Here is a 25,531-nt window from a genome sequence, read left to right as displayed (position 1 = left end):
GTTTAGCAGTTTTGTGTGGCTTCTTGAGGTTATTTTGTATGTAAATACTATCCCAATTATTCACACTTGAACTGTTGCACTTTTTGTATTTTTAGTGATCTTGTACTAATTAGCTGGACATCTTAATTTGCTAAGGCTATCAGGCTGTATTTGCTCTGTTTCTACCTATCCATCAATACTGAAGTTTAATTTTGATTTGCAGCAACAGATAAAAACCCGCAAAACCCGTGAAGATTTGGACGCCAAATGGAAGCAGCACAGAGAAACAAAGGCCAGTAGCTCAAAAAGTTCACCGCCTACACAGATGAAAGAGAAATCTTGAAAGTCTCCAATGAGTAAAATTCCTTTGCTCATGTCTTGCTTTCTTTCCTTGGTAGTTACCATAGTTGTGCTTAAATCTTCTTTGGAAAGAAATTGCGTAACAATTCGCGAAAAACTTCAACGGCAATGAGTTATTTTCTCATTAAGATGTAGTGAAATCGTTGACGCGTTGATGCACAAAGTCATCAGTGGCGGTGATAACCACAATAGACTGGGCAGGTAATAAATGATGGTTATCAACGAGAGCCGAGTTAACATTGAGTTGGTGTAACTAAGAAGCGTTTACAAATTTTTTTCTCAAACGAATTCGATTGTGAATGAAAACAGCTGAATTTGTATTTCTCTACGGCACCCATAAAATGGCAGGTATGTAAGGACATTTTCAAAACTTGCTTCTCTGTTTTCTCACAAGGAAATACATTAGGAACTGTATGAAATAGAAGGAATAAGTAGCACATACACGTACTTAGATTCTTTTAATAAAATTCAAATGCTCAACAAACTGAAGGCACTGTCTTTGTTGGAGTGAGGGTATGCCACAAGAAAGCGATCGAATTACAAATATTTGCCAACTGCATACAATGTAATTACTGCAGCTAGTGCTTATGTTAAAAGTCAACCGTACCTCTTATAACCCGTACAATGCTATCTCCCCACATTTTTAATTGCAGAAATACCTATTTCACTTTTTGTCCTGCCTGAAGTTAAAACGCCATTTGCTGGGACGCGTTGAAATTATCACGTGACTGAAATATGCACTAACTCTAAAATGAGAAGACGGTAAAAAAATTTGGTATCTATTCATCTGCCCAATTATTTAATCAAGGTGTACAATAATATCTGTACCAATAATTGTAGACGATTGGGTTGCAATATACAGGTAACCCAAACGAGCAGGAGGAAGCATTCGACTAATCAGAGTAATTCTTCCGACGCTGTTGCGGGTGTATGAACAACTTATTGCAAAGTAGGCCTCCTCCATTTCCAACACAGATTTTTACGTTTAAATGTAATACAGTTCAAGTCCGGAAAGGCGTCTTGATCGCACATCAAAATACAAGCACAATCGTAACCTTTTTGGTAGAATCGACCTCATTAAATGCTTTTTTGGATCAGTGTCCTTATTTACATTTCTTGTATCGATTCTTCGAAGACCAACGCAAGATAAAACGTCCCAAAAGTACAGTCAAACATCAAAACGACAAAAGCGACAGTTACCTGAACGAAATTAATTTGGATGCCATAAGCCATTTCAATTAATGTAGTAATTCGAACACAGGCTAGGCACATCTTGGTGACGTCGGTAATGATAATGGAATATTGTCATCTTCCAATGCAGTAGTCGCACGAGCAACAGTTTGATTTATTATGTTCAATCCATTGTTAAAAATTTCTCTTACGCACGAGAATTGCACTAAATACCTACTAATCTAGAACGAGTACCTACCAATTTTTTCGCATTAAATTGCAAAAGAAAGTTCGCGTACCAGAGGAGCTTTATCAACACGAAAGTTTGATCAATGGTCAGGTGATTATTTGATTGCATAGCATCAGCTTCATAGCCACCACTACTTACTATAACGACTAGGATCACGACAACTCGGCTGCGAGCTGCAAAAATAAATTATCTAGTCTACATAATAGACATAACAAAGAACCAAAGCTGCCACATCCCTGCACTAGCAGCACAAGGGCTTGCTAAATACTCGTTTCTACAAAAAATTCACAATCAGCAATCGAGAATAGAGGTCTTAGTTAACTATGCAAGTAGAAATGCGCAATCATATAAATAAATACGTATAGAATGATTTGCTCTGATCGCATATCTACCTCGAACATTAATAATAGAGGTCTTAGTTGACTATACAAGTAGAAATGCACAGTAGACAGTTCTGTGATTAATTGTAGAAAAAGGAACACGAACCTGTCCCATTGCAGTGGAGCCAAGAGCCAAACGAATTTTCCAGATCGTGACTTACTCCCCTGTATTAAAAACACCAGAACTCAGTCATATTGGCATTATAAGGTCATAGACGTGATTAATAATACTAAAAACATGTCCGCAGTCATCAACAACCAAGTGCCAGATGGAAAGGACGCGGATCTGACAACTTTAGGTGTAAATTTAACCAAATTATTTTGGCAAGCATGTAACTGATGACAGAATAGTCTTCATAAAATCAATACCGTATTTATTTTACTAAAACACATGAAACGTCAAAAACTGGAAAGTTCATCAGAGCACAGAAATTAAGAATGGGATTGCAAGGGAGATTAATCAGGAGGACTGGCATAGGCGAGGTCTGAGCTATACTGCTGGTGATGCCGGTGTTGTTGCTGCTGGCCGTAGTAATGACGAGAACCTGGCAGGGGATTGAGACTAACGCCAGGGGAACTTGAAATGGAGGTTGCGTGTAGGTATCCTCCGGAGGAGGGTGACAACAACGGCTGTTGTGGTGGTGGTTGTGGTTGGAATGGTTGCTGCTGTTGAAATTGTTGTCTAGATTGTCGTGTAGGATAATACGGATCTTGCATGGGCAACATCATAGGATGTGATGACACTGCTTGAGGCGGTGGTGTTGGGTGATGACCGCCTCCAGTAGGCATGTGATGTGTGGACGTGTAGTGTGATGATCTGTGTGGTGATGAGGGTTGGTATTGCTGCGCCATGTGATGGTGGTGACGAGCGGTAGCGGGGTTGGCGTTACTCATAGTCACGTCCCTCGAAGTGTCCCTCCCCGATCCTTTGATCTTGTCGAGCTGAGCTCTTAAGCGCGACTGGTTGTTGCGAAGAATTTCCTGCAGATTAAATGGGTTAGTATCGGCAACTGTAGTTGCTAAAGAATTAAGGCCATGATTTTCATCGCATAGAATAGACCCAATGATTATGCTCACTAAAATTCTACTAAGAGCATGCATCGCAATGCACTAAATTGAGAAACGTTATTGAATGCGCTACCTGTACGAACTCTTCACCCTTAGACATCAATGCCAAGAGCTTCTCACGTATTCTCTAATTAGTATCTTACCCGATTAATTTCAATTTTGGCCTCAAGTAATTAAAATTTAATTTGAAAATAAAGTAACACCAAGTATACAAAAAATTATCGGTAAATTTTCAGCTTTAGCTTCAAGCTAAACTCACCCGCTTTCGCTTCAGTTGCGCGATTTTTTCTTGGTAACGGGACTGGCGTAGCTGCTGCTTGTTCTTCTCTTCGGTAACCATGTCAGAAAGTTCCTTCTTCTGCTGGCACAAATTGTAGATCTCCTGCTGCAGCACCAAATATTTGCGCGCCATCTGTCGGAGAAGTCGAGGTGAGGGAACCACACACGGCTTAGTTAAAGAAAAACGCCATTTGTACAGCAAGAATGAGCAGTGACAAGATGCTGCTCATTGAGCACGATTTATGTCTCAACCAAGAGGTGTGCAGGCATTAGTTTACCATCAAAATATGCGTAAGAATATTGCAAGGAGAAATCAGTTTTCACGGATCACAAATTACAGGTAGAAGAACCACTCGTCGTAAGAGGAAGCCTCGACATAATTTGTTACCGTGATGCTCGAAATCACCGCAACGACCAACGCGTTAAGTAGAGCGCTCATAAAAAACGCGTTCAAGATTCGTGACGTAGCAGCCGTTGACCAAGAATTTTTTTCACTTGTTTACAGCCAAGCTTCCAAAGTCGACATATGCAGTAGTAAAATATCCAGTGACTTGAGCACCTCTAAAAAACGTGTATAGGTAAATTTTAACAAAAAATTACTTACATTGATCGGTAAGAAAACCGAAGTTAAATAAAATTAAAAACGAGATTTTTCGAGGTTGAATCGGATATCAAAAAACACATTTAAAATAAAAGGATTGGTTTTTATTAAACTCGCACTTAGCAGAAGCCGACAATTATGAGGAGGCTGTGGAGGGCACGACGGCAGTCGAGGAAATTAATGACGACGCAGTCACATTGGACTCTTCACTAAATTAATTGGAGTCCTGATGAGTGATTAATGACTACGATTTACTTTTAACTTCTTCAAAGGTCAGAAAAAAGTCTTCTCAATTCTGTACACATCGGATACCATGACTCAGATTCGGTTTATTCCATATTTCGAATAAAACGATCATCTAATTAATATATTAAGTATGTCATAAATCATAATTCTCAATTTATCAGTAGCGTAGTATATATAAAACAGTCAATTAATCAACTCGATAAATTTTCATCTGCCTCATTCTTTATGCACATGTGATGCCATTATTACTCAACTATAATATAAATAAAAAAGTGAATCATAACTTTTGCTTACACTATTGCGCCATGTGATGGTGGAAGAAGATGACTAATATTTTCTGGGAAGCTTCTCACCTCCTTGTGATCTTCAAAGATCTGCTGTGACTCTGGGCATCCTGGTATGGGCATGATGGGTTGTGTGTCGGGGTCGAGGAGCTCCCAGAACCTGCCCAGCTCTTCTTCCCCAGGCCCCTGGGGCTCGGCTGATCCTCCGCCTCCCTGCGTCGCCTCGCCTCCTAAAATGCAGAAGGATATTGTTAAGTATTTTTTATCGAAATGGCAATAGAACTGGAGCAGCCAACGTTGCGATTGCTTGCAATCAAAATAATCAGTACAAATTAAGGCCTGCCGATCACGAATAACAATATTACATTACTGAAAAAGAAAATTGAAGAGTCTGATGGCTCGTAATCTAATTCAATATCCAGTGCAAAATGGAAAAATGTTACAGTAAAAAAGAAAAGATATCGCACAAGGTCAACGCAAAAAATAACTTCGAAGCCGACAGCGGAAAGTAAATAGCATGAAATGCATACGGTTATGACTTATTCGCTTGACAAACTCTCTTCATAGCGTCACATGCTCGGGTGAAACCTAGGAACAGATTGAGCTGAGTTTCCAATTTTTATGATGAAAAATCAATAAATGTTAAATACATTCAGGTAATTATATTATCAAGAAATTAATTAGCTTCTTTAATAATAAATTAGATGCGGATTACTTGAATCGTAGAAGATTAGTCGTAAATCAAAATTTTGGAGCAGCGTACCAGGCAGTGAATAATAAATTGCGCAAAATCGAACTGCCTTCCCTATTAAATTTAACTCAAGTAAACCTTCTATAAGTTATCGACTTTGAAGAAGGTGCAGGGAAACGCATGATGATCGCCTCAGTCATTTATATAGTTACGTTAAGCTAGCTAATCAAACCCAGCAACAAGAATAATAAAATTACTTTTAACCGTAAGACATTGTGAGTTTCAAGGAAATATTGGCTCTTGTACAGAAACGTTCACAAAATTTGAATTTTTATAAAAGCCTTTTTCTTATAAACGGCAAAGGGGTGCAAACTTTCGTGTGGCATTTGAGCCGCACTAATTTTAACACGTATACCATACGCACGTCCTGCCATATATACGACATAACACGCAATTAACGTATAACTTTTACAAGATACAAACGGTGCTCATAATTAGGTTTAAACGTTAGAATTCTCGCAATTCGCGGTTAAGGATTGATAAAAAATTGAAACAAATGAAAAAGATCACGTCTATTTTTTGCAGCTAACGAATAATCGTAAGTGGTAAGTAATATAAACGTCTGAATACAAGAATAAATTATAAATAAATCAAGGTACTCAAAATTATGGGATGGTTGTGGCAATGATGAACTCTTTCTTTCTGTGAAACTATTTTTTTCTGCTGCTGTACTCATTTTGATCTGCTGTAAACAAATCGACATCGAAAACAGCTCGACAAGTTTGCCCCATAGAGTGAACTATAGACTCTCACTGAAGCCATATTATAAAGAAGCATATAGGTCTCGATGGGGGCAATACTCGTCAATAAGACCAGACATGGAGACACGCCAAGCTATAGAGTTGGCAGCGGTGACTCACCAAATGCATGAGGAAATTCAATCGTACGGACCAGGGCATCGCATTTCATAGGGCAGCACTGAAACGCGGCAGTAATAATAAAGCCGTTTACGACAGCGCAACCCTTTCATGACATGATAAGTGACTAAAAGCACCGACTATCAACAAGCCTGGTCTTTCTCATGACGAAGAAAATGAAGAAAAGAAGCACGAGGGCGAACAACAGCACATGCTCTTGCTGACTCATGCTTTGACACGGAGCCAACACCCCGTACATGACTGCCTGCCGAGCGGTGGCCGCCTTGCATCTCCTCTGGTGGAGCTCTGCCTCGGATATACGCTCCGTAATCTGAATAATTTCTCTGCAGTTTGTTTAACTTGATATTAACATCGTTTTTTTAATATTTCTACTAGAAAAGTAAATACTTGACACGAATTTCTATCTTCGACATCTTTACTTGAGGCTATAATTATATTCTCTCAGTTTTCACTCGGATTTCTGTGAGCCTGATGAGCTAAGAAATAAAATTTTTAAATTTAGGTTGACGTGAATGTCTCACCGACATTAATGTTTTTTCCCGCTGTATTACCAACAATAAGTTGTTAAGGAAAGAAGCAATAACTTCTTAACTTCGCAGTAGCCGTAAAAAGCCCAGGATCGTACATCTACTTCTAGACCATGACATGTTTTTTAGACTGCGTCGCTAAGAGCCTCGGAGTTTATTGTAGTTAGTGGCCCCGTCACAAGCAGCGCTTTGTGCAAATAATTGATATCCCGCATGCGGATGCACGTAAATTGTGTCGTGGTCAACAGCAAAAATATTCACTGTCTGATTTGCACTCCTTTAGGAGAACGAGCAAAAAATGCTTATTTAGAACACTAACTGCGATCGTTATAATACACACAGCATTAATTAAAAATCAACAGTTATTTCGTATAATCATAATAGATATACACATATCAACATAAAACAAATACATATTGTATTGGTTTTATCTCGACACACAACACCAAGTCCCGAAGGTAAAACTCAAGATCAGCTTTTTAGAAACGTACGTGCAATTGGAGCTTTTATCTCGAGCTAATACGTGAATAAAGTACGTGACTGATATTAAAGCTTCGGTTTCATGAATAGTAATTTAAATGTCAGGAGCAATGTCCGTAGATTTCTTGATTACTGTTTATTTAGAGCGTCATCTGAATTAAAATGATCCATAAAATGTTATACAAAGCCGACGACAAGTTTAAAAAGAGCTCCGAGCCAAATAAACATGCAATAATATTAATAAATATATTATCAGTTGTCGCCCTACACCGAAGTCCACACAAAAATTATGTAACATTAATCAAAAACTCATGTGAAACACGATTATTAAATGCAGGAAAGTTCAGCAGGTTGCATACACAACAGAGCATACTTCCTACATGAGAATATAGTGATATGGATATGGCAAGAATAAAAATTAAGACATAACCTATATAATAAAAATCCGCGAATTTTCGAGACTAAATTTCCGAGAACCGCAAATTTCCGAGACGTACGAGGCAGAGAGATAGAGAGAACCTACCTCAAGGTGATATTAAATGCGAGTAAAGAGCCCAATTATAGCCTGGCTGCGATTCGAGTCACTCGAGAACTTGTTTACTTTCCCATCGAAAACAACTATACCAAGCCAAATATTCGAGTCGCGTATATACCTCACAAACACAATAAATATTGCTGGCATTGCACATCGAACTCGCGATAGGTGGGACTGATTATTTCACAGCAGACTACTCTCGCGCCTGAGGATTTATTAGTCTTTTGCTAGAACGAAGCTCTACGTTAATAGGCTGTAACCAAGAACTAATCTTGCAATGGAAATACTTTGAAATATTAAGAATACTTCGAATACTCCCAAAACGTGACCTCTAAATGAAGCGGGACTTTGCCATTCTAACGAAATTGCCAGCGTAACCTCTCACAACCAATGGAAAATTATTCAGATGATATTTCGTGAAAAATTAACCCCGTTATGCGACGGTATCTGCATTAAGTTTCCTCTTTTAAGTACTTAATTATCAATCGAATTAGAGACGGACCCTTTGGTCCGTTACCAGTCCCATCACCTTTACCTGAGAGCTCTTGGGATGAAATAAATTGTGCCAACATGTTTATTAGGCCTTGAATATCTTGTGGCAGTCATTAAATATAAAAAAAACATGAACGCATTGCATCAAACGTGAATCAAATTCAGCGGGTGGAGGTTTCTAATCAAAAATAAAGTACACATGCAACTCTTTTAGTGAAAATAATGTCAGAAAATAAAACTGCAAGAAATAAAGTAAAGTAATACGCAAATGAATTGCACAGATTATCATGAGGCTCACTCGTAAATAACTTTAGTTGAGCTTTATCAAATTCCATAAGTACCACGACTCGAGTTGTCTGCGCAACTGACTCAATAAATCTCAGAACATAATATCTAATTGATAAGAGCACTAAGAGCTTATGAAACCGACATGACGAGGAATTTCGAGATTAAGATTTTACCTACAAATAAAAACAGTGTAATTTTAATAACCCTCAGTAATAAAAACGCAATGAAAATAAACTGTGCCGATAATGAATGTATAAGAATAGAATAAAAGTGTCGGCACTGAAGAAATAGGCCCATGGCCTGTTGCCGATTCATGAATTTTTCGTGACTTGATTCACAATTAAGGGATCCGGGCTTTGGAACCCGATCTTTCCATAACTGACGATTGATTGAGATAGCTGCTGGACTTACTGCCTGGTCCATAATTTGCTAGGCATTTTAAAACACAGCGTCATTCACAGGAACTGAATTCCAAACTGCGAACCAGTATCTTTAAATACCCATAATGTAAACTTGAATTCAAACGATAAATTTAGCCAGTGATAAAGTAGGTTCAAAAAAACACCCAAACAACACACGAGAACTTGACGTTTGGGTAAGACCAAACACAGGGAAGCGTTGAATGGATATAGTTTCTTGTAATGAAATTAATTTATTTTTAACTTCGCACTCCAAATTATGGAAATTTCAGCCAACGAGCAAGTATGTTAGCAATGATAGATATTTGGACAAAGGACAACACATCGGTAAAATTGTAAATAAAATAAACTTATATAAAGAGAGAAATCTGCGTAATCGTGGCAAAAATAAGCAGAATTTCTATTTAGAGCATCTCAGTGCACGGCAGAAAGGAGCACACATGAAGAGTGCACTCGGTGGTGAATTGAGGCGGCCGGCTAGAGTGGCATGATAAGTCTAGGGTAAGCAGCGAGATAGCACTTTAAGTTTTCAAACAAAGCCAAGGCAGGAAATAACTAGGCCATGAAACTTTAAATATAGCGTCTAGCAGCAAAATACGCACAGCAGACCACTGCACTGCACCGTTCTAACTCACACGCCATATGTACGGAATTTGATTAGAGGCAAACTTTCGGCCAATGATTGAGCAAGTCAAATTTTTACTACACTACAATATTCAATTTAAAGTACATCGACGCTACATTTACAGTCGACCTTCGTTCTAGCGTCTCAAGGCCTGCTGTTTTTTTAAGCGGTAATCGGGGAGCATGATCGACGTGCGTCACTTCACTAATTGTCTTAAAAACTGCAACCATGTCAGTCTATTTCGCACCTTATGACTTTGAACGGCCAAAAAACCCTGCCCAAGCTCGCCCATGATAAACAAGATGACATGAATTTTGACGGGAAATGAAGTTCATTGTCACGAGCCTGGTTAACGACACAACTCCACTTGTAGCCAAGATACATACGATGAGCTCAGGGCGATGACAAACTTAATCGAATTGTGCTAACAAACATGAACATGAATTTACATTAATTATTTAACATGAATTTACCATTATTTTAAAATGTTAAATATCCAACCTCGCAAAAAAATATTAAACCCCGAGGATTAAACATGATCTGTAACAACACCACAGGAATGTCTACATGAAAATTTTTCACATTTCACAATACAACTCCAGATATTCTTCAATTCTGGGTCGCTTGGACGATGTACTAGACATGGCAAGAATTAAGAAACCACGATCCAAGATAAATATATGAACAATGTCACGGAAAAATAATTCATTAGAACGTGGTGTTTAAAAATGAATAGACAAACATTTATATCTTAGAATGACGGTTAAATTGAATGTGGAAGTAGATATCTGCATGTTTAGAAATGTAAAATCAATGTTACTAATAAATGGGCAATTAACAAAAAACATGGTTAAATCATTTTCTTTGAAAAGAAAAAGTTTTGTGTGATACTTTTTATTAAATGAAATCTATTTGGTACGTATGAAACTAATATTGAAACTATGAGTTAGTTAGGCAGTATACTTAGAAGCCGTAAATCGTGCGTGTTTTTAAGGAATAATCATCACCTAATTGCCATCAATAATAAAGGTTAGTCGCCATATACGCAATGTCAAATAATTGACGTATTCTCATTAGAAGGACAAGTTACAACTCCTCAGTGTAGTGCACCGAGAGAGTCAGCCCTACCCGCAGCAGCAGACGAGTCTCCCTTGAAGAGCAGCCAATGCAGGGGCGACGCCCCGTGCAGCTCCACCACTCGCATCATCAGTCCTCGCTGCTCTCGAAACTTCCAGCGCCCGGCAACACGATTGTCTTCACTCGAGAATACGTTTCGCGGGGGAACTCAATTGTCTTTAGTGACAAATTTGTATGTTGCAGCCATTAGATTGTTTTGCAGAACAATTTGTTAGTCTTTCCTTGAAAATTTCTGCTGAATTCAATCAGCCGAAATTTTTTGAACGACTTTGCGTGGTGCGGCAGCTTGATATTCAGACATAAAACTCACGAACTAATAAAAGTATATAATTACTGAATTTTATTTTGGTTATATTCACTTAATTCCAAACTGTGAAAAATGAGGATTAGTCACTTGAAAGTTGCGCTAGTAACTAGCCCGGCTAGTAGCCTAGCCGGGCTTTGGCGCGGTTGGGTGGTGCCTGAGCAATAACAATCACATAATACCGATTACCGTATCGCATACAAGATACTCCAATCCCTGTTGCTAATTTTTAAACCAAAGGAGGTTTATTGAAACCTGACCAAACACAACTCTTAAATAAAATTTCAATCTCAGTTTTAATATTAAAAGGAAATTCAATATATTGAACAAAAATCCAAACTAGCCCCACTCAAAAATAAAACTTGAAATTGGTATTCCAACTACTCTTTCCCTTGTTTTGTGATGCCAGTACTAAAATAAAATTTCAGATCCCCGACACGTTACATATTGTGGATGCATCGCCATTCGAACAGTCCCTATATGGTGTGTAGCACAAGGCTTCAAACTAAGACATCACATTAACTTTAACAAACATATAATAGGTATATTAACGAACTATGCCGCGGCTGCTGTAAATGAGTAAAATCAGAACTTAATATCACCACAACAGACATCTATTTTGACTTGTAAATTTACTAAAAAATCACCAACAGTCAACAGATTTAGTCAACATTTAAATAAGATTCTAGTTTTAAATGTTCAGATTTGATTAACGCCAGTTCATAAAATTGAAGGGCAATTTCAGTTTCCCGTGACACACTATCGGGAGTTCCGAATATGAAGGTCAACTGAACAGCCAACGTCCGGCTTCTTGGTTATCGCTAAACCAAAAATAGCGAATTGCTGACGTCATAGTCTGAATCAAATAAATCAGGAATATATGACTTATAACACATATTGATGAGTATTACTGAGATGCTGAAGGGCTTATTCACGGCACAGATGCTCTTGGTAGAGAAATGGCACAAGGCCAGATGCAAATTGAATTTGCTTGCGATACAACAACCCTGGCACTTGATACAACACTTTTCGCTGTACAACTTTAGAGACGAATCAACACCGCACGTAATGTTCCCAGTGCATATTCAGGAAAGAAAGTTCTAAATAAATGAATCCGACAAATAGGCAGAAACGAGGGATAGAGCGAGCGTGTGTGTAACCTCCCCCGAGACTCTAAGAGCAACACTGACGACACTAGGCACCTCACACCTAAATGTATATTCTGGGTCCTAGAAATAATGAAGAAGCCACGCGCTGATGTACAACTTACACTGCACGACTTTCTAGAGAATGATGAACGGTGCACGGAACCCCTTGAGGGACCGAGAGAACAATTCATTAACGTCAAACAAGGCAAATGATCTTGACGGCTTCAAGGCGCGGCTGGTCACCAGTAAAAACAAGGTCAACACAAAGGCTTTGAAAGGTGCCTGTGTTGTGTTAGCTCGTATAATTGATACATATTTCACTAATGAGGCGTTCGGTCAACATGTACTCGTACAGAGGGCAAAGATGAGTAAATTTTCAAGGAACCAATGAGAATTGCAACCAAATTTATTACGTATATCATAAATTTAACGGAACTCGAACCCCAACCATGCAATTAACAACTTATGGGGCATAATTCACTTACAATATAGGACTCAAGATTCAATAAAAACGTTATTATTATTCACTGGCACATTATTCACTGGCAACCTAGATTTCACGATTCAATAAACACCGTCGAGCTCCCGATTTAATAACAACGCGAGTGCACAATAGCTTAAGAAGTCGCACGACCAATCGACATTGTAGGGCGCACGAAAGTATACAGAATTACAGAACCCTGATTCACCGAGCTGAAACACACACACCACAGACCGAGCTGAAACACACCACAGACCGAGCTGAAACATATACCACACAGAACTATTGCATCGTTTGCAATCTTAGTTATAGACGCAGATTTTGCGAGGCGAGACGCATCGAGCCAAGAGCGCTGAGTTACAACTGCTAACACACAAGGCAGGTCCAAGGAAGGCTCTGTAAACAAGGTGAGGGTAGGAGGGCGTCTCCACTGTTCGTACGCCAATGTAGGAGAAATTATTACGACCAAATACATATATCATCTCAACACCACCAAGATCTCGAACCAATGATGAAAATTATTCCTGGAATTTTCGTTTGTAATTATCGGGATGATGAAAGATCGTCGTATTAATGGAGATGGAGGCGGATTTATTTTTCAAGTGAATCCTAAAGGGGTTCAGAGCTGCGTTCAGTGCATTTTCTTAGCTATCGTGCGTTAGAATTTCTTATAGACCCTGAGACAGTTGAATGTAAAACTCATTTAATTGTCATTGGAGGATCACGTGCGACCCTAAAACAGCTGTACAGTGCTTAACGATACTCAATACAGGGCAGGAATTTTTTTTACTTTTCCAGATTAAGCCTGGTTGAGATCCTTTAAAAAGTTTTCTTATGAAACCTTTCACCGGGACAAGGCAACGACGTTCGTGAAAGACTCCAGAAATAATTCATAGATTATAATCAATTTGAACATTATAACATCGAGTGTTTGTCCAGTTACAACATACAGTTCTTGATTTACACACGGTGCTGAAGAAATTTATCATCATAATTTCTTTATTCTGTTAGCACTTGCTGAAGAACCAACACGCTCACCCCGCAATGTTTAGTTAAGAACCAAAGCGGAGGAATTCTTGGGGAATTACAAGCGACTGCATGGTGAGACATCGCTTCCCTACTTGGGCGCACGCACGATAGAAATGTGTGCGCGTACACACGATAGAAATGTGTGCGTGTAAACACGATAGAAATGTGTATGCGTGCACACGATAGAAATGTGTGCGCGTACACACGATAGTGCGCGTACACACGATAGAAATGTGTGCGTGTACACACAATAGAAATGTGTGTGCGTGCACACGATAGAAATGTGTGCGCGTACACACGATAGAAATGTGCGTGNATGCACGTTAGAAATGTTGCCGCGTATGCATGTTAGAAGTGTTGCCGCGCATGCATGTTAGAAATGTAGCCGTAAATGCACGTTAGAAATATTGCCGCGCATGAACGTTAGAAATGTTGCCGCGCATGCACGTTAGAAATGTAGCCGTAAGTGCACGTTAGAAATGTTGCCGCGCATGCATGTTAGAAATGTTGCCGCGCATGCATGTTAGAAATGTAGGCGCGCATGCACGCCCAACATAGGTAATGATATGTATGAATAGTTTATTTATTTTCAGGCAATCTAAATATTATTTTGCTATTTTAGTTTACTATAGTTAAATTATAAATGTTCGTCGGAGCAATAGTTCAATAAATTAATTTTACACCATTGCTGATGTACTGTATCTGACAAAAGTTTGAAAAAATATACCGTCTTGTATTAAAATTTCTTCTTTTTTAAAGAGCGCAAAAAAAAAATAATCTAAAAACATGTTAAAAATGAAATAACACATAATCTATAACAATAACCAAAAGCAGGCATGAGATTTATTAATATTATTAATTATTTATTAGTTATTTGCAAACTTACTTTACATACTTATTGCATACTTAAATTGATCCATTATGAAAATTGGTCGTTATTTTGCTGAATCCCAATTAAATTAAATCAAAGCAATGTCTGCACGCACGACAGAAACCTAAAAAAGAACCCCTACCGCCTGGTCTTACCATGCATGAAGAAAGCAGGAAAACCTCGTGTATTATTCACATGAATGCTAAAAAGGATGATAGAAACAGTGTGGTAATGATGGTTGTCTCCTGCGTACGACTGAATCGGTAAGGACTGAGTCACTTAACGATGTCACAGGGAAATTTTGAATGTGTCATTTTGTCCGAATACTAGCACACTTTCTTACCCCCAATTCGCCATGAGAGCGGACGTATCACTGATGCGTCATTCAGCCAGACAAAGATGAGTCGGTATGACCCACACAAGGGCCAAAATTGCATTGATATTTGCACAAAGAACTATTTTCTCTGAATTCTTGTAGCAACTAGCGGTGCTCGTATATCATAAACGATACAACAACCCTGACATTTGATACAACACTTATCTCTAATACTTTAGACTTTAGAGACGTATCAAAACCACACGTAATGTCCCCAGTGCATTTTCAGGAGGAAAGTTTAAATAAATGAATCCAACATATTGGCAGAAAAAAAAGAGAAAGAGCGAGCGGCCGTGTGCTGAGGTTGGGTTCTCCGAACCCGAGACCCGCTTGAGCATCGCGTGCCACATGACGCAAGTGATATGCTCGTAAGTCAGATGTGATCACGAGCTGCAGGGCGGCGTTGGGAGCAGGTAAGTGAACTGTAGGCAGCGCTTGCTGACAGTGCTGCCAAGTGACAGTTACAGGCAGCGCTTGCTGACAGTGCTGCCAAGTGACAGTTGCAGGCAGCGCTTGCTGACAGTGCTGCCAAGTGACAGTTACAGGCAGCGCTTGCTGACAGTGCTGCCAAGTGACAGTTACAGGCAGCGCTTGCTGACAATCTTTAAGACAACACAAAACAACTACCAGATCAACCGAGCTTTTATAATAAGAAAACACATGCCGTGACTAACGTCAACGGCAAATTAGCCTTCGCAATGATCGATATTTCCAGCATTACAATAACGATATACGAGGTCATACAAAAAATATCAGACATGATATCAAGATGGCGAATGCCGTTAACGCAATGTGATGTATGAGGCAAGCGTCAGAATATAACAGAATAATACGCAGTTACATGACGCAAGCGTCTATTTCGAGGTATTGAATTGGTATGGGGCGAGTCCTGCTACAAGAACAGGCTTCCATTAAAAGGAGCTGCTAGCGAACTTCACATGAACTGCAGTTGTATATAATACGGGTGTATGATAAAGGTGATTAAGGCAAGATACGGGACAGGTGATAAAGGCAGGTGTATACGAGACAACGCCCAACTGAACACAATAAGTGAAATGAAGAATAATCAGCAATTGAGTTACAACTGAATTCATATCACCTTAGTCTGCATAAATCAGAATTAATTTATAACCATCTATGAAGAAAACTATAGGGAAGGTGAAGAACGACATAAAAAAGTAACTAACATTTAGGGTTTTCGTTCAATTAGCCCGGAACAGAAGTCAATATCTTGTCACGGAAGAGCCATTGTAAGTGCTAATATAATAAAATATGCCCCAAAAAAACGGCGAATAACATTAGGGATATTCAACTTTTAAAAGAAACGGTTATACAGTCAAAGATAAGAAAAATAGGATAAACCACGGGCAGCACTCGAAATGTACCTGGAAAGTGAAGCAAATGCTGGAGCTGGTAGTACTTGGTGACCTCACAGTTCCAGTGCGTGCTCTCGTCTGACGAGGCAGGCACTGGAATGTCTGTATCGTATTTAGCATCCGGCATGGAGGGTGGGGCTTCCAAGTCAAAATAGTACTGGGCACCCGCACAAGAAGAGTCTTCTATTGTAATGCCAGATCCATTTGTTTCTTGGTCTAGCATTACAGTGTTTTTTCTTCGCGACAAGTATCTCAAACAAGGCACTCGTGGAACAAGGGGGTATCAAATTAATACAATTTATTTTGCTTGGCACGCGCAATTCTTGCAACGCGAGACCGTGGCTTCGCTAAAACACATGTAGATTGCTAAAAAAAATCACCTGCTCACAACTGAGAAATGATAAATAAGTTAATAATGGACCAGATTTTCGACTTATCTTTGTAATGAGTGAAATGGAATCCAGATTGATGAACCTAGCTCATGTTATATACACAATGATGCAAAATTGTAAGAAAATTATCATAAACCTTCTTCAGAAGAAACGCTGAATATCTCGCCCATTTTCAAAATTTTGCGAATCTATATTATGGCCCTTGGACGAAAAAAGTCTGAAAGTGTGAAAAAATAGATGAGAAATTCTTATTTTACTATCGAAATGCCATAAGGCACTCTCAATTAACGTTAGCTTTCACGTGCAGAATTTTGCGATCTTCAACGCAATTTGCAGAATGCGTTCCAGTTTCCAAATTGGGATATCGACAAACACCGAGAGTGAAGAATTCAATCTTTCGTATTCTACTTGATGATGTTACCGAAAAGGCCAGGAATACTCACTACCAAAAATAAGTGAGCAACGCTATGATTTTACAACGATAATTGACGTATTATGTGCACCTGTCTCGTGGTTACTCACGCGACATTCACACGAGTCCACGAATGATTGCTCGGAATAATTAACAAAAATCAATACAAGTCACCAATAATATGCATAGAATAAGCAAAAAAGATGTTGTAATTTTCGCATAGCCGAGAGACAGCACAAGAGCCCTGAACAGAAGAGGACAAGGCAAACGTGCTGCACGAACAGCCGCCACGCAGCAACTGAGCTGCAGCCTCTGACAAGCTACTCGAGCAGCAGCACAAGCACCTCCCAGCCTACAAAATTTTCCTTACTTTTATAGTTCGTCATTTATTTATTACCTAAACACACCAATTATTTCAATATTGACAAGCAAACAGGTTGAAAAACCAACGATAGTAAAAGCCAAATTTTCCTCAACTATCGTTTTGAATGGAAAAGCATAAGATTCTTCAAAGGAAAATCGCTTGTAAGAACGCAGCTAATTTCTGAAACCGGATCAAGGTCAGATTCAGACGACGTGCATCAAACGTCGCTACGAGCGTAAATACTCGCAGGTCAAAATAAATCTCGTACAACAGACGACCGATCATTGCTGACCGATAAAACTTAATGTCATATGGATAGAATAGAATATTGCTGTACATAGACTATTATTTGTTTTGACTCAGACGTCGAATATAAGGTGACGAGGTGTCGTCATGAGGAAACTCGGTCGCAAAATATGAAGAATAATAAACACTAAAATTTTCACGTACGCATGGAGAAAGAAGCAGCAGCAGTACACGACAGCAGCATTAAACAATTATGGTGCCATCGCTGTACATAAAGCAAGTGCATCACAACGCAAGGCACTATATGAGACGCGTAGCAACTCACTTTGACTTACTTTGACTCTCGAGGCACAAAAAATCAACGAGACGTCGACTTAAATTGCACGTGGGAATAAGCAACGCTTGGGGCAACCCGCAACTCATCGACGCCAAGGAAAAGTTCATTTTTCCTCGTGATCGAATTAGTGATATAGGAATAAAAACATTCGTTACTATGCAACTTACACTTTATTTTTGAACAGGTGAGAAGCAGTTGAGTTGATCTGCCTCGGTTTAGAGGATCAAGACCACTTTAAATTACAGAAAGTGATCTTAGGGTATTTAAACCGGAATGAAAATTTCATTATCAATTTAATAACTTATTCAAATCTTCGTGATTTTTGACAGTATTTGGTAGTGGATAAACGCCAAAAACAATAATAATGGCAGTACACCACCTGTTGTTCTTGCCCAAGAAAATTAACTTGTACTAAAATTACGTTTCATTCAAATAGGGAAACGTGAGTTTCGCTTCAAAGCGTTGCACAGAATACACGAGTGTTACTTTCAGCATCCACGACCATCAAATGTACGATCTGATGTCGGCAGAAATGAGAAAATTCATGCATGATGCAGTGTGGAAAAATGGAGAAACTTTTTACAAAGTGTCTACGTGATTGTAAACCCTCACTCCTTCCTCCTCTCTCACCAACAAAATGAGCTATTCTCAAAAATTAGGTACAAAATGACGTTTGAACTTCTCTCAAATGTGAGTTACAAGAAGATAAAAAACAACGCGAGACGCCAGGTCGCTCAGAATCACATGATTCAAAGAAGCGCTCGTCAACTTTATTATAGGTCCTAAATGAGCATATTACAGCGACCATAAACTGGTTTACTACACCAACAAACGCTAACCATGATGAAATACTGATGTATGGCAGCACAAGTGATGATTCGCCAGCCCATTAATCTGGCATTTTAAGTCGGCGAGCCTGCAGAGTACGATTGTGTATAGAAGTGGTGCAGGACTGAAGAGATTAAGAGAAATGAATTTGAGTAATTTGGAAGAAAAATCAATCAGGCTTTCTGAAGATAAATGAAAATAGTAAAGAACTTTGATCGATAAAAGAAATCATATTTGTTCGTAGACCAACGACTGATGTTATTCATTATTTAAAATATACACATTTGTGAAGCTAAGTCGTATTATAGGAAATGAATAAACTCATATACATACACTAGCATGCAGTGTAGGCACTTGCGCTTCAAGTTTCTCTAATGAGCACGATCTAGTAATTTATCTAAATAACTGGTACATGATCAAATGAGAATTGATAACTGAACTTAAAGCTGAGCACATAGTGGCTGCAATGTGAGAGGGAATTGTAAATTGTTGAATCACCCCAAGAATGTGGATCAACATTAGCAGCATTCCTGCTTGAAGGCAGGAAGACACAGTGGCAGCGCCGCACTTAGCTTCTCAAGTTCCTTTTAATTGGATCAAATAAATTTCAAACTACACAGGAGGATACTACTACTATTTTTTTTAATTTCAACGTTATAAATGGGAAAGGCGCTCTGATTTTAACTGGAGAAATTTTGACTCGAATACGTAGGTAGGTTGCTTAACAGCAGTCGTTTTTCCAAAGATAGGGTAGAAAACGGAAAGATTAGTAAAAGTTGTGAGCATTTCCGAATAAGAATCAGCATTTTTAACAGTGAACATGGAAGTAACGAGGGCCAACTCTAAATGCTTTTTAATTTTTCCGACTCCAAAAAGTCTCTTCGTGTGTACCAACCATCTTAAATTTGTAAATTGTTGATATTCAACTTATATATTAAATAGCTTTTTTAAAGAAATATGTTGACATCGAAATTATATCTTAAATGACTTTTTCTAAAATTTTTTGTTAATCAACAAATATTTCAACCCAAAGTCAGGTACAAGTTGTGTCCATAACTGAATGTCATCGCAAGCGCAAATATCAGAAGCATGGGGCATTAGCGCTAGTATCACTACAACACTGCTACAGCCGTCGCATCGCATAGTTTCCGTCATAAAGCAAAGCAAAAAATGCGCGAGATCTCAAGAAAGTCTTGATGAACCTGGTTTTTCTATCGTTATACGCCTCGGTGAGAATGTAGCTCAGGCGCATACAAAGCTTGTTGACTGATTTCGGCATCGCTTGTAGACATGAAAAAGAACGCGGTCCTAACGTAAACTGGATGAGCCGTGATTTAATAACAAAATAAGCGAGTGCGTGAGTAATATGGCGTTTATAGCCTTAATTAGACTGCATAAAGTTTGAGGTAGATTGCTTGAAGTCTGAAGCAGACTGCACGAAATTCGAAGCAGACTGCATGGAGTTAGAGGCAGACTACTTGAAACATGAGGTAGACCACTTGAAACATGAGGTAGACTGCTTGAAGCATGTAACTGACTGCAAGACACTGTAGCTGCGCTATACGTCTGTCTTTTGTTTGTCCAGGTTCACGCTAGCGACGAGTAGGATGTGTTGCATTCGACCTGTCTCTTTTTAATGATCAGCGTTGAGGGCGACTGCAATCTCGTGTCGCGTGAATTTTGGAACATTATTTAGTAATTTTATCGATCCTATGGTTGTTAGATTACCGTAGCAGTGACCTTCCTTTTCTCTTTGAGTGGCGGGTAAGCCTTGTGAGCAAATGATGTCTGTACGAAATGTCGATACTTTTTGCTTGGATTTGTATTAGATAGTTTGGCACAATTTCCACCGTGTTGAAATGCATAGGATAATTGCTGATGTACACCCCGTAATTTTCTCATCTTGTGGCAGAGCGTAGGTTGATAAGAACATTATGCTACTTCGTGTATTTAATGCTTATTCCAGGTGGACGTGGGCACCAGACTTACCTTCTCTCTTATGGTTACGAGAACTTCCAATGAGACACCTTGAATTTCCAATGCACTGGAGGAAGTGAAGAGCCCAAGCTTTATACGAGTGAAAACAGATACTTCATGTAGTAAAGTGGTTCACGCTGGCCGGGAAATACACCAGGAGACCAATGCTTCTACTGCGAAGTTAGGCGTTCATCGCGCTTCTGGTAGTTTGTTCGTGCATTTTCGCATTGTGTTTCAATGGTGTATGACAAGTGGATTAGGGTTAGTGTTTCTTGCAGATTTTAACAAGGTCTCATTATTGTATGCTGTACTCTTACCTTGATATAATGCGCATTGGTTTTTGGAGTCTCCGAGTAAACCTTTGTACCCCTAGATTCATGGAAGTTTTTATTATCACTATCGCGTCAAAAATTGACGGATAGCCTAAATATGTTGGAAGCTCTCCCACAACAACACCTGGGGCACACTGTATGAAGCAAGTAAGGTAGACGGCATCAAGCACGAGACTAACCTCATCGGATGGTCAGTCTGCCTCATTGGATAGTCAGTTAGTCAGATCTACTGAGGCATTGAAAAACAATTTTTGTAGGTTCACTCATGCACATTCGTTTAACTGGAATATAATTAACAATAATATAAGCCAGTCTATCAAAAAAATGAACCGATAAATGATTATTTCAAAGCAAAAAAAATGCTCACACAATTATTAGAATAAACATGAATTTTTAGACGAGAAAAGGTCACGTAAAAAATAACGACATAAGACTGGAGGCGACGTCTCTGTCCATCACATGTCAAGCAACATGTGTTCGCGCTCTTAATTCTGATTTCCCCTCAATATTTTAAATGAAGCTTGAAGCGTTTGTGTAAAGTCTGTTAGAATCTCAACCCGGCGCTTTACGTAAGAAACGAACGTAAATGTTTCGGACAAAAACAACCAACATCGACGCGACCGCTAACCGCTGCAGCAAAAAACTATGAGCGGACATGACAGCTTTCACATGTGTTACGAAAGGATTAAGCCTTCAAACTATTTCAACATGAATGAAAACGTAATGTCAATTCTAAGCATCTGATTTCATCAAGCCAAACCATCAACGTCGAGTAGACATTTCACACACTTAAGAAGACTAATTGAGTTAATGGAATTCCTTTTCGCTGATATGGCAGCATACAAAGACGGATCGGGATAAAACTTAAAAGAGCATTGATACTTTCATTTGGGAACTGCTTTTCCCGGACGGTTATACGCTCGATTAACCAACCACACAGAATATGCTACGGTGTTTCAAGTCCACGGCACTTTCCCTCCCTTGAAGGGATGAATTTTAAGAGTAAAATAAAGAACAACCGCTAACGCAATACTTCGATAACATTTGAAGACGCTCGTGTACTCGAGTGAGAAGGACACTACGCAACAACAGAGAAGCATCGCATAATTGTTAGTCACCGCGACGCAATCGGATATGTTTTTGTTCTAGCGGCAATTACGGGATTTTTTGCGAGGAACAAAGCTGTGCAGAGGAGATCGAGAGAGACAGGAGGTGACACATGAAAGGCAGGCCGCAACATACAAGCTCAGCTCCGACCAATCTAGACACTCGAGGCAATTGGCAGTCATACCATTGGCTGAAACTTCATCCTCTTCCTAAATGCAAAGAAGCCAACATCAAAGTATTCAAGCTAGAAGTTAATTGAAGAAACAATATTTCTAATTTTACTTTCAAACGCATTATATTAAAAGCCAAAAGATAAGAAGGAACACTGTCATTTCACTTGCATTGTGCGGAAATTACACTAAAGAAAATATCCGCAATAGAAGATTTTCCCTTCGATAAAACGTCATTTCATTAATCGTCATAATCCATCATGATAAAATTTATTCAAGGCTCGTTGTTCGCGCACAATATCCACAAAAATTTCAATTTTAATCAAATAAATTTTCAATTATAGGATGAGTAAGTCAGTAGAGATTCCCGACAGAGACTGACGCATGTGCAGAGCATTTCACAGGTCAATGGCACGGCATGAAACACGCCGACTACAGCGTGCCATATTGCGCGACCGCATCATAGCTACTACACTAGTGGCTGCTACTAATGGCTTCACTAGTGACTGCTATTAATGGCGTCTACTAATAATGGTAATGGCTGCTACGAATGGCAACACTAATTGTCTGCTACTAATAAACCAACACTAATGGTTGCAAAGACATTGGTGCCATGGAGACTAAAGTAGGTACCACAAAAAAAAACAATCAAAATTGAGACTTAAAATTCAACTCCGAGTGATTGGTACCGAAATTCGACAAATTCAACTCAAAGGCTTAAGGCTCAAGAGACTAAAGAAATAATTAACGGGAAGCAAAAAAAAACGAATGACTGTCACGTATAAAATAAATCGGAAATAAATCGTTGAAGTGGATGAAGAGGCTAGTTTAAAATCATACGCGGTTTATAGGTGGCCGTCTAACAGCCGCTTTTGGCACTGACTAGCCCAGCAGTCTTCAGGGAATAGAGTGACCTGATCACTAAGATTTCGAACACCCAATTGGCGGGGAGAAATGCGTTTGACAGCCGAGGCAGTTTGATCAGCGGCGAAGTTTGGCAGCAATGATGAGGTTGGGACGGCTGATCACAGCGCCTGTCAACGCCAGACTGACTCATCCTTCATAAACTTCTTTGTGTTGCCCATCATATTATGAGGAGGAATACGCAACTAACGCATGGCTGACGCATCATACAGCTTCTCATGTTGCCCATCATATTATGAGAGATATACGCAACTAACGCATGACTGACGCATCATACAGCTTCTCATGTTGCTCATCATATTATGAAAGATATACGCAACTAACGCATGACTGACGCATCATACAGCTTCTCATATTGCTCATCATATTATGATGAGATATGCGCAACTAACGCATGACTGACGCATCATACAGCTTCTCATATTGCTCATCATATTATGATGAGATATACGCAACTAATGCCAGAATGATTCGCGCCTCATAAAGCTCCTTAATTATGTTGCACATCACATTATAATGAGCATCACAGAGTCAATAAGCTGCGAAAGCTCACCACAAAAGAACACGATGCCAATGCGTGAATTAGAATTTCCTGTAGATGAAAACGCATCCTTCACAAACCTTTGATCAGGACACTTCTCGGCAGCGCTTATTACGAGTGTTTATTATTTTTATAAGAAAACAAGATAAGAAAAAGAAGCAATGATGATAATTTACAGGTCATGCAATGAATAAAGTTGTGAAATTCTAAGGATATGTTCGACTGTTATGACTTGAAAACGGCGCATTGTTTATTCCACTGGAAAATATTTCATCTACAAAGCCCTGATTCACCCTTAAAATTCGATACTGAGCAATACTAGAATTTATCCAATTAGAACGAGGAGGTAATTACTGCGACATAATCAAGATTCCATTGTGTGTCACCCACGCCACTAATAAATTTTCATCACCCACGATAAATGTCGAGGAGCCTTATTTATCAGCTGACACATCACATCAATCGCCCGGGCAAACGATGACTCACCCGGGCATATGGCGAGCTGTTAAGTAACTATCTCATAAAAATAGACGAGACTATCAGCAATAGCATCTCGGTCGTGCTTCACCGTGCTGCGCGCATCTGATCTGCGATGCCAGTCGTGCGAATCTCGCAAATCAAAACGCAAAAAAAAAACTGCCGCCGCGTACACTGCTCCAAGGTATTAAAAAGAATACGACTACCTCTTGAAAAATCAAAGAAAATGCAAGAATGATATTAAGACGTCGTAACCTGTGGAATAGTCGTAATAAAACTTCAAAGCATTCAGCTATTTGGACAGTCGAACGTAAAAAAACGCAATTCGCTACAAAAATGCCGATGTTTTCGGTGAAATTCATCATTTTCTACGTCGACACTCGTGTTATTTGTTCACTACACCGAAAAATTCTAAACACTTTTCCATTTTTCACGAGAAATAATGAATAGTTTTAACAGTCTTCGCTAGGGTACACTCAGAAAATGGATGGGTCATTTTGTCAACACTTGAAGCGTGTAACACTGATACGTCTTTTTTTCAAAGGGCAAAACTGAACTAAAATGACCCACACAGAAGCAAAATTGCATCACTATTTGGACAAAGTATCATGAATTTCTCAATGTGTACTGAAGCACCGAGAGTGAGAACGGGAGCAGCGCTGTCGAGTGAGTCACAGGAAGGCACTCGGGACTGGCACGAGAGATAGATGGCTGAGTCACAGCCTGCTAGCCTGTATCATCATCATAAATTCATTATTATAGCATGATCATCATTAATTATGACACTGAAGTAATGTAGGCTTCAGTAAATAATGATGTTCTCACACGTGATTAGACTTGCAATATCTCATATTACCATCTACACTCGACATGCCATCTGAATATAATTGTAATGTCTGCACAATATCCAATTACTGGCAAATTTGAGCAGAACATTTCCCTGTAGGCAAGTTTGATTGAAGACCAGAAATGATATTTATCACAATTTTAGTAGCAATATCAACAATAAGCGGTCTGCAAAATGTCATATGTTGTTGCACAACAAAGTCAGTCGGTGTGCGATAGCAGGTGGCAATCTCTGCACTTATCT

At 39.1% G+C, this 25,531-nt stretch overlaps 1 protein-coding gene and 1 long non-coding RNA gene across 3 annotated transcripts in view; one reads left to right on the top strand and one right to left on the bottom strand.

Annotated features, from left to right (window-relative positions):
* Positions 1 to 782: 782 nt before the first annotated feature.
* LOC108681247 (mitogen-activated protein kinase kinase kinase 7) overlaps positions 783 to 25,531 on the bottom strand; it is a 40,392-nt gene continuing 15,643 nt past the window's right edge. For both annotated transcript variants that reach the window (XM_047885452.1, XM_047885453.1), the window contains 3 exons: positions 4,687 to 4,847; positions 3,467 to 3,619; positions 783 to 3,120 (listed from right to left, as the gene is read on the bottom strand). In XM_047885452.1, the coding sequence (XP_047741408.1) occupies positions 2,596 to 3,120; positions 3,467 to 3,619; positions 4,687 to 4,847 (839 nt within the window). In that variant the 3' untranslated portion in view covers positions 783 to 2,595. The remainder of the gene's footprint in view (positions 3,121 to 3,466; positions 3,620 to 4,686; positions 4,848 to 25,531) is intronic.
* Positions 20,538 to 20,914, top strand: LOC108681252. Its single transcript, XR_001931482.2, has 2 exons — positions 20,538 to 20,677; positions 20,880 to 20,914. It is a non-coding gene; the product is annotated as an uncharacterized LOC108681252 (long non-coding RNA).

Source organism: Hyalella azteca, unplaced genomic scaffold, assembly GCF_000764305.2.
Source record: "Hyalella azteca isolate HAZT.00-mixed unplaced genomic scaffold, Hazt_2.0.2 contig17973, whole genome shotgun sequence".
NCBI lineage: Eukaryota > Metazoa > Arthropoda > Malacostraca > Amphipoda > Hyalellidae > Hyalella > Hyalella azteca.
The sequence above is the reverse complement of the archived record's forward strand: the minus strand, read 5'-3'. Positions and strand labels throughout refer to the sequence as shown.